This window comes from Mandrillus leucophaeus, unplaced genomic scaffold (genome assembly GCF_000951045.1).
Source record: "Mandrillus leucophaeus isolate KB7577 unplaced genomic scaffold, Mleu.le_1.0 Scaffold106, whole genome shotgun sequence".
Taxonomy (NCBI): Eukaryota; Metazoa; Chordata; class Mammalia; order Primates; family Cercopithecidae; genus Mandrillus; species Mandrillus leucophaeus.
Genome location: NW_012098765.1, coordinates 1 through 10,292, shown reverse-complemented (window position 1 = coordinate 10,292; position 10,292 = coordinate 1). Strand labels below are relative to the sequence as shown.

General features: G+C 47.0%; 1 protein-coding gene across 1 annotated transcript in view; it reads right to left on the bottom strand.

The window, feature by feature from the left end:
- The window catches only part of LOC105541610 (pregnancy-specific beta-1-glycoprotein 8-like), a 76,685-nt gene extending 72,899 nt beyond the window's left edge, over positions 1-3,786 (bottom strand). Inside the window, 2 exon segments of the mRNA XM_011982721.1 lie at positions 2,030-2,389; positions 3,599-3,786. Of these exon segments, the coding sequence (XP_011838111.1) occupies positions 2,030-2,389; positions 3,599-3,662 (424 nt within the window). The 5' untranslated portion in view covers positions 3,663-3,786.
- Positions 3,787-10,292: the final 6,506 nt, after the last annotated feature.

Genomic DNA, 10,292 nt, shown 5'->3' with positions numbered 1-10,292 from the left:
TAAGAATGGATGGAGGAGCTGCCTATCCCTGTCCCACGGTCTTGTGCACAGATCAGTCTCACAAGAGGAAAGAGCCCTGGATGAGGATACAGTGGAAGCTTATTCTCTTAGTGATTTAGGGACTTTGGCTCGAGATGAAGCCTGGCAGGAGTGGAAACTCCAGGTCATTTCTATGCCGTTCCTATTACCTGGCAGGTGGACCATTCCACAGTGTTAGCAGGAAGGGATTAGAAGGCAACCTAGTTAGAGCGAGTGTCTGGGGAAGGCCTAGGGGTGGAGGAAGAAGCTGTGCAGGGCAGGACTTGCCAGTTAGAATGAAGTGGGAGGAAGATGAGGGACACAGAGAAGCAGAGAGAGGCAGAGACAGCATGGCAGTGAACAGTGGGGGCTACAGTGACTTCAGAGACCCCAGGGACCAGGTGCCCCATTTCTACAGTCCAGGACCAGGGAGCCGTGAAAACCCTCCAGTTGTCAAAGGGTTTCAACTTACATGAGGTGGGGTGTCTTTAGGGGCAAGAGGTAGTAGGGGGATGAAAGATGGGTGTCAGCCACTGAAGGACAAGGGAAAAGTTTGGCCTAGACCTCCTAGGATTCTGCATCTGAGATCCAGTCTCTAAAGAGGTTATGGATCATCCATTTCTTCATTCAATTCCTTCATTTGTTATGTGAGAGCTCCTGAGTGTGTGTCTCTCACTGGGCCTGTGCTGGTGCGGGGTGTGAGTGGGGAAAGAAAACAAGCTCCTCTCCTTTATCCTGTCATGCCAGTGACATGGACACTTTGGGAAACACAGGATTTCAGGTTCAGTGATGGGGGTTAAGATCTGAAGGGGAGGTCTGGACATATTTTGCACTGACTCTGACAGTTGAGGCAGGTGATTTAGTTCTGGAGAACAGACTAATCAGCTGACCATTTGCTCTCACTCCTCTGAGGTTTGGATGCCGAAGGTGAGAGGATTTGAGCCAATAAATGACTACGGGACCCGTGGATCCCAGTAATTCCTCACTTCTGGTGGAGGAGAGGATGGGCCTGTGGCTGCAGACAGACCTCATGTGACCCTGATCTGCCTTTTGTGTTTGTGTGACTCTGGTTCAGTGACTGTGCCTTCCTGTGCCTCTGTTCTCTCTCAGTCAAATAAGCTAAATGGCGAATGGACTGTGGCTTTTCATGCTATCTGTGAATAAATTTTAAATTCTTCACAGTCACCTGACCTAATGCTTGGCACAGTGGAGGTGTTCACACAAACAGCATTTATTATTATTCACTTCCATGAGAGAGCAACTTTAGGTCAGATCCCAGTGGATAAGCTGTTGCCAAGTACATTTTCCATCTTCTGTTTCTGCTTCTGGGGACTTTAGACTTTCTATGGAGTGTCCTAAGCCACACAAGGCAGTTGACTGATGACCTGCAAAGCTTGTCTTTCTGTCCTCTCCACTCTGAGTCTCCGGTGAAGAAAGCTCCGTCCTTGCCCAGATGAGGCTCTGAGGACTGAGCCCTGGCTGGTGAGCAGCTCCAGGAGACACAGTCCTCAGACAGCTGGTGAATCCTTGGTCCCAGTAAGCCCTGCCACAACCCAGCCCTGGCAGAGCCTCCTCAGCTTTATCTGGAGTAAGGATTTAGGGAGAGCGGACTGGGGTTCAGGTTTGTAGGACAGAGCTTCTCTGAGAGTATCTCAAGGGGCCTCTTAGGCAAAGCCCTACTCACTTCTCCAGGGTCTTTCTCAGGGTCAAGTTTATGAAGAGGGCATGAGGTGCTTGGCTGAGTCTCATCTCCTGCTGAGCACCCCGCTCCCCCCCAATCAGACTGTCCTTCCTGTGCAGCAAGTGTCTGCAGGGTCTGGAGGCAGGAAAGGAATTCTGATCTGTTGTGGTTTGTCTCCTCTGTGTGTGTCCTGCACTAAATGCCGAAACCCAAACATGGGACATAATGCAGAGAGGGACACAGGCACAGTCCAGGCCTGACCACCCTGTGTGTGCAAAGTAGAAGTGACCCCCACCCCCCAACACCCAGGGATCATGTGGAATCACTCACCGTATAAGGTGAAATGTCCAGTTACTCCTTTAGTCTCATCACATGGGTTTGTGATTTGAATGCTGTAGGATCCTGTGTCATTCTTGGTGACATTCTGGATCAGCAGGGATGCATTAGAATATACTGTTTCTCGTCCACTGTATGCAGGCCCAAATATAATCTTTTCAGTGTCTATTGTATATGCTGTAATGTAATGCTGGAGGTCCATTATTTGCCCTTTGTACCAGATGTAGCCAACAACGTTCGTGGGCAAATTGTGGACAAGTAGAAGAACATCCTTCCCCTCAGAAACTTTGGTTGGCTGAGCTTCAATCGTGACTTGGGCAGTGGTGGGCGGGTTCCAGAAGATTAAAAGTGATGCTAGGAGGTGGAGAGAGCATCAGTCAATATTGAGACCTATGTATCGGGATGAAAAGATGGGGCCTTGGGTCCTGAGAAGATCTCTTCAATCATCAGCCTTGTAGACACACACACACAAACACACACACCCCTTTTTGTGTGTATGGTGTGTGTGTTTGTCCTACTGTCCTACTGGGTCAAGGTCAGCAGCACGACCCCTATGCATCCAACCCTTCAGACCTCTGCATTTTTCTCTTTGAAATCCTCTTCCCCAGGGGTCTGCATGGCTCCCTCCACTCTGCCCTCAGGTCCTGTTCACATCAGGGCGTACTTAGACTTCTTTCCTGACACCTCCTTCAGAGACCCTGGGTCTTCTATTTCTGACCTTTTCGTGTTCTGCTCCCTCCGGAGCTCTGGTCAACACCTGACCTCACATTCTAGATCTCTTTGCATGTCTGTCTTCCTGCCCATGACAGCATGAGCTCCGTGAGGACAGGGACGTTTGTGATCTTCGTTGCACCCCAGTGCCTGGGACAGGCTGCAGACTCCTGCAGATGTGAAGGTTCCCAGGGACCTCCAAGCCAGGGCTATTTTTTTTGTCTTTCCCCAATTGTTGAGGTTTTTTGCTGAGGACAGTGTTTCATGTCCTGCTTATATTTTCATCTGAAGTGTCATCCGAGAATAGTTATTATTATCATTTTTCAAAATATTGTGGCCAGTGATGCTTAACCAGGAGAACAGAACACTTGAGATTTTCCTACCTATTACCAATTCCAGTTCAATGTGATTTTCCTGTTGTGACCCTGTCCCTCTCTGGTATATTATCCCCAATCCAGGCTCCAACAGAGCCTTCTTTCCTTTATTTCATTTTTTTTTTCCTTTTGATACGGAGTCCCGTACTGTCTCTCAGGCTGGCTTGCAGTGGCGCCATCTCAGCTCACTGCAACCTCTGCCTCCCAGATTCATGCAATTCTCCTGCCTCAGCCTCCTGAGTAGCTACTATTACAGGAGCTCACCACCACACCTCGTTAATTTTTTCTGTTTTCAGTAGAGACGGGGCTTCACTGTGTTGACCAGATTGGTCTTCAATTCCTGACCTCATGATCCATCCACCTCAGCCTCCCAAAGTGCTGGCTTATTTTATTTTTTAGAACCCCATCCCCTCCAGGAGACCCCATCCAATCATTCTGCTTCCTCCTCCTGTCCTCTCCCAGGAAGTTCTCTCCTCACCTGTGAGTAGAAGCTCCTTCCAGGTGATGTGCAGTGTGTAGGGAGGCGCTGAGAGGGGCCCCATGGCCTCTTCCGCCTGTGTGTTCTCCTCTTTGGAGATGAGTCTGGGATCCAGAATGTTTCTGAGCACAGCTGTCAGCTGTGCTGTCCTTCCTCCTTCTGTGCTGAGCCTCTTCCCGGGGCAGGAGCACTTCTCAGGCTCATGGGCGGGGTCTGTGCCCAGCTCACCTCTCTATCCCCTCCCCTCTCAGTCCTGCCTCTTTGTCCCTTCTTCTCTTTTTCCTGTTGTCTGTGTGTCAGATCCCTGGGAATTGTGGAGGCCTCTGCCTTTTTCAGCAGTGATTTTGTCACCAAACCTCGGTACACACTATGTGCAGAAACAGAAACATACACACAAAAGACACGCGCACAGACACAGAGAGTCACACACATACCCTGTAGGTTGGGCAAGCACAGTTCTGGGCCTCAGCCTCCTGCTGTCCCAGTGGCTCTGGGTCGGGGTGCACATTCACACCCCTCACCCTCTTTCATCCCCAGCTGGGTGTCCCCTTCAGTGCAGGAGGCTGGAGCTGCATCAGGTCCCTGTTATAGGGACACCACATTGTGCTGTGGGTGAGCTGTGTGTTGCCTGGTGACAGGGACCCTTCCTTTCTCTAATTGTGTCTAACTTGGCTGCAATTCCAAGGCTGGACATTCGTGACCTGGGTGTCCCGGAGGAAAGTGTCCTTCCTGGAGGTGTGCAGGGTGAATCTCTCATGCCTCTTGGGAGGAGAGGCATGTGCTGGTTGCTCAGTGGGGGCTGTGACTCCCACGGTGAAAGGGACAGTTCTCAGTCACTCTATTGCTCCCTTGGGACTGGTGGATGGGTTTCTCATCTCTTCCTGACCATCTTTGGTGTCCTCTCTTCCCTGGCCATCTGATTGTCCTGTGGACACCACACCTTCCCCGTGGTGGTGCAGGAGGAAGTGGGGAGCTACCCAGGAACCCCGTGGAACATGGCTCATTGAGACACAGGAAGGGGAACCTGGGACACAGCAGGGGTTCAGAGCTGGAGAGATTCATCCCGACTTACTCCGTGGCCGTGATGGGCTCAGCCCTCCATGTGCTGACATACCCAGGGTTCTGTCCTGAGGGTTTTCACCTGGCCAAGATGCTCTCTGTAGAGGAGGAACAGGCAGTCACCAGAGAGCCTCTCTGGAGGGACGTCGCTCACACCTGAGAAGGCCGGGTGGGGGTGAGTTGTGTTCTCAGAGCAAAGAGCAATAGTACCCCTTCTCCCGGCAGGGACACAGGAGAGGTCTGTTTCCCAAGGGACAGCCGGGGGTAGGTAGGTGGCCACATCCTACGTGTTGCCTGTGTGTGAGCATCACACGCGCTCTGAGCCCCTCGGGATGCCGCGGGCAGACAGGTCACAGGGTGCCTGACTGATTCCCGGGGAGGCTGTGGGCCCTCAGGCAGCCGCTGTTCTGTGTCAGCACTAGGCTTGGCCTAGGATGCCCCACAGAACAGGACAGATGGAGCAGAGGCGGGCATTTAGGGAGCAGTGACAGAAAGACTTGAAGATGGAGGGAGGTCACTAGGGGAAAGGGCGCAGTGTGGCGTCGCGTGCACCAGCGCTGCCATGGGAGATGTCTTTTTAACTGAGCCCAGGGAAGGAGCAGGTGTGTGGGACAGGAGCTGCCTGCAGAGGGAGTGGTGTTACATTGGCGGCCGCCAGGTCAGGAAGGAGCTGACAGAGTCCGTGTGGGGAGCATGGAGGACGTTGAGGACTTGGGCCAAGGTGACCCTGGTGAGGGTGGACCCTGCTTGGCTACAGGTTCTGCTGAGGGAGGTCGGCATCCCCTGGGAAGGCCTCAGGCTGGAGGGACTCTGCCGCCCTCTGGTGGACTGGAAGGGAAGTGTGGGGGGCCGAAGTCCCAGGCCAGGCTGCGTATTTTATTCCACAAGGATCTGCACGTTTCAAATGAGGTCACGCATATGCTATGTTACAGTTCCATCACCTTCCAGCCTGTGAGTCCCAGTCTCTGTGGCTCTACGTTCACTGTTCTCCCTTTTTCACGATCGGATGTCCCGAACGCTGATTTTTGTCACCTTCTGTGAGTTTGCGTTTGTGTGCAGTAGGTGGCACTGTGTATACCCTGGGGGCAGTGATGTCTGGGGCTGAGCACTGCACATGGGCTTGGGAACAGAAGACGGAGCAGCAGGGCGGGAGGATCAATGCCAGGGGAGTAGGGACAAGTCCTTTTCATTTTCTCACTCCCAGGAAACAGAACCCAGGATTCTGACTCCAGGGCGCAGTACCACACCCGCTGGTGTCCCTGGATGTCAGGAGTGCTCATAGTGTCATGCTACCTTGGCATTCATTTTTTAAGGTGTAAATTTATTTCCCTCACATCAGAGGCAGGCCTTGCTCACCATGGCAGTTTTCAATACTGTATCTGGTTCAAGTGACTGCAGTTGGTGGCCAGCGATAAAATCTAAGAGGCATCTCTCCTGCTTGGTGTGCTGGGCTCCTCTCTCTCCATCTACTTTCTTTAAACTGATATTCTGACATTTGCCCTCACATTTAAAGTGACCACTTTAATGGTGAGAATCATCTACATAATGTATGTTTTACGTGGTCTTTTCTATAATTGCAGCTTTCACATGTTCTTATAGAATCCATTTCCTTTGGGAACACACAGGCAATATCTGTGTGTTGATTTCTACTGGGAAATCTTTATGCAGGGTGGAGAGAGTCACATTTCCTAATGAGAGACGGAAAGCATCTGATTACCAGAAAAAGTGTTCAAATTCTGCTGGTATGATCACGGTGCTGCGGGTGGAGGTCAGTTTAAGGAGGATTCAGGCAAAGCAATTTTGAAAGTCTTTTTCGTTGTTTCTGTTTCTTTGTTTGTTTCTTGTTTTGTTTTTTCTGTTTTTGTACAAAACCATGGGCAGAAGCCACCACCTGAACCCATCACATGTTGGAATGAATGAGAGACAGAAATGGAGCTCAGTAATTGAGAATGAAATTCAGGAGTGAGGAAGAGGTTTGAGAGGTCAACGGGTGTGAGAGGTGAATGGGTGAATGATGAGAATGTTCAAAACATCTTCTTTCTCCATAATAAGAGAGCATTTAGGCCCCTGAGTCAGACAATGTCCAGGCCAGGGGGAGCGGGATGTTGTCCGCTCTCTTGGGCAAAAGTGAAACTCCAGCAGTGTCCAGTTACCTCATCCAGTTTGGGATTTATTCCTATTTTAAAAATGATCCCACAGTATACAATTTTGAAAATATACAAAAATCTCTACGCTATCATTCATAGATAGACAAGATGGCCCTAAGATGGTGAGAGAATCAGAATGGGGTTTGGGTTTACATTGTGTATATTTTTTTCTCCCAATATCTACAGAATTCCCTACATAAATTCTTTAATGTAACCCAGTGGGTGTCATTCCCTTTCACAATTACAGATATTTCCAGTTCACCGTTAAAAGCCTCGGAAAACCCACACCCTTTCTGCTGTGAGACACAGGCAGCCATGTGGCATCACCTCTAAATATGCCTTCTGGGACATCAAATTACTGATTAAGTAAAAGTCATTTCAGTAGATATTGAAGACCTCCATTTTACCCCTCTCACACTTGCAATTCTTCTACCAAGAGGTGATGAATTTTAGTGGTGATTTGCTTTCATAGATTAGTGTAGATTAATGCTTCTGCCAGGGGAAAATTTTTCATTGAGAAAAGCATTTGGCAAAGTCTGGAGACATTGCTGGTTGTCAGAGTTGGGGGAGGGAGTCCTGCTGGGCTTGAGTAGAGACCCCAGATAGTGTTGAACATTCTAGAGCTCACAGAGTCCCACCAGCATGACCACTACAAAGTTCAATGCTGAGGAGGAGTGGAGAGCCCTCATGTGCCTTCTCTAGCTTCCCTAGAGCTTTTTACCTTCTTCCATCAGTCTCTACCACTTTCTCACCTCAGCTTGCTCCTTGAACCTTAACACCCTCCACTTGAACTTTCCCATAGTTTAAGACCTGCTGTAATCTCTTGACTTCCTTGGCCCCTTTCTGATCCTTAGTAGGGTGTCCTCTAGAGGGGATCCTCACCTTTCCCAGAGCTTCCCAGGATCCAGATGCCCCTGCCCTGTGTGGGCACCAGGGATATGGCCATGTGCCTGTGTCCCTAAACGTCCTGTCACTCAGGACTTTAGTGTGAGAGCAGCTGAGGTGATATAACCCTTCCCTACTTTTCTTGGAACATAAAAATATGTACAAACCTTGGAGAGTAAAATTTCTTAATGCATGTCAAAATTTAAAAAATACATATTTTTGCCTACCAAACTTTACTGGGAAAAATTTATCACACTACCAGTCATGAAAAATGACACCTAATCAGGGTTATTCAGTGTATTGTTTGTTTAACAGCAAAATGTTGGGAACAACCTAGACTTTCACCACCACGATGCTAATTCAACAGATTACCTTATATCTACACAATAGAATATGAAGCAGCTGTATAAAAAGTGTTGAATCTGTCAGCTATTCATATGGAAACACCTCCATGTTCTATTTTAATTATAGCATCTAAACATCACAGAATAAGATGCAGTTTTTGTACTAGATCTCACCTTAGAACATTATTTTTACTGTTTTTTTCTTTTTGTAGTTTTTTTTTTTTTTTTTTCATTAAAGAGCTCGTGTCTCACTCTCATACCCAGGCTGAAGTGCAGTGGCGAGATCATAATTGACTGCAGCCTCAATGTTGTGAGCTCAAGCAATCCTCCTGCCTCGGCCTCCTGAGTAGCTGGCATCACAGGCACGTGCGCCCATGCCTAGCTAATTTTTTGTGTTTGTTTCTGTAGAGATGGTGTTTCACCCAGGCTGGTGAAATCCCAGGCTTTTCTCAAACTTCTAGGCCCAAGTGATCTGCCCACTTTCACTCCCAAAATGCTGGAATTACAAGCAAGTGTCACCACACCTGATTCTGCCTTTTCTTTTTTTAACTGGACTGCAGTCTACTCACTCATCTCTTTCCCCATCAGGTGATTTACATTTTTCCTCAGTGTCTCAAACACATGTCCATGCCAAAATCCACATGTATTTGCTTTTGTTTGGAATTAGATTTTTTTTTTTAAGAGAAGTCTTAGGAATGGTCTCCTAGCTGATTTTCAGGATTCTAATCTTCACTGTCTAAGCCATATGTTTCCATTTCCAGATATTGATTACAGTCACCTGTAGAGCATTTAAAGCCTACCAATGCCTGAACCATCCCTCAGGCATTTCTGATTTCACTAATGTGTGGTGTAGCCCAGAGATTGATTGTTTAAAAATGCTTTCAAGGAAAAGGATCATTTTGCAGTGGAGGAACTTTAACCCAATAATCAAAGTTAATATCTTCAGTAGTCAGAGATGACGACATCTTAGGGCATTCTAATATAATGGATGGAGAAGGTGCAGCATCATCCCTGTGGTATTCATCTCCAAACTGTATAACCTGAGTTTAATCGTGAGAAAATATTAGAAAAGTCCAAATGAGGGTCTGCTACAAAATAAGTAACCAATACTCTTCAAAATTGTGAAGCTCTTAAAGGCAAATCCTAACTTTCCCAGACTAAAGAAGACTGAGAGAACAGTACAGTGAAGAGCAATATGTGATATTAGATTGGATCCTGGTCCAGTAAAGGGACATTAGTCAGAACATACAGGGGATTTGGATACGGTCTCTACAGGCTTTCATTTTACAGTGTTAATAATCCTTAATTAATTTTGATTATTAGGTGCATATCTATAATGTTAATATTTGGGGAAGTTGAATGAAAATCATATGAGGACTTTGCCTATTTTTGGAACATTTTAGAAAGTCTGAAATTATTTCAAAATTAAACATGAAAAGAAAAGAAAAGAAATATAGATCTTTTAAATATTTCTATTAAGTGTCCAAAGTTGAAGATCATTTCCAAACTTCTCTTGCCTAGTGCTGGTCACAGTAATCTTCCTGGCAATGCTGTTTGTCATGTTTGTGACCTTCTCAAAGCTTTCCAGTGACTTCTCTTATCTGTAAGATGAAGTTCCCGTTACGTAGGCTGCCATTCGGTGTCCTCATAGCCTGGCCCTAACCTCCCTTTTCTTCTGGATCTGTGTTGAAAGACCTGACCAACATTTTACTTTCTTATGGTCAAACTTGTTCTAATTTTTTCTTGCCTGTTTGATGCCCTTTCCTGTCTTCTCAACTTTGGGACTTTAGTCAAGGTGGTGGGAAATATTTTAAGAGAAAAATTATAAAGATAGTTATAGGAAATAGTCACAAACCTTCTTGGAAGTCTAGGGGTTTGCATGGCTTCAGTAAAAGGTTTGGCTGAAGGCAGCTGAATTATCTTAAAAGCTTAGGGCATAGATACACAGGAATGTAGAGGAGTTTATCTAAATAGCTTGTTTACTCAGGCAGTCCTAAAACCAACATTCAATCTTATGTTGGGGGAACTACTCTCCTGAAAGTCCGCAATGTCAATTACCTTCTAGTGGTGTTTACTCAAGACCTTTGTTATTTAATCTCTACTAAATAAATGTGAATTACACTGGCAGATTAGGGCCTATGCTGTTAACTCTTCTTTTTTTTTTTTATACTTTAAGTTGTAGGGTACATGTGCATAACGTGCAGGTTTGTTACATATGTATACTTGTGCCATGTTGGTATGCTGCACCCATCAACTCGT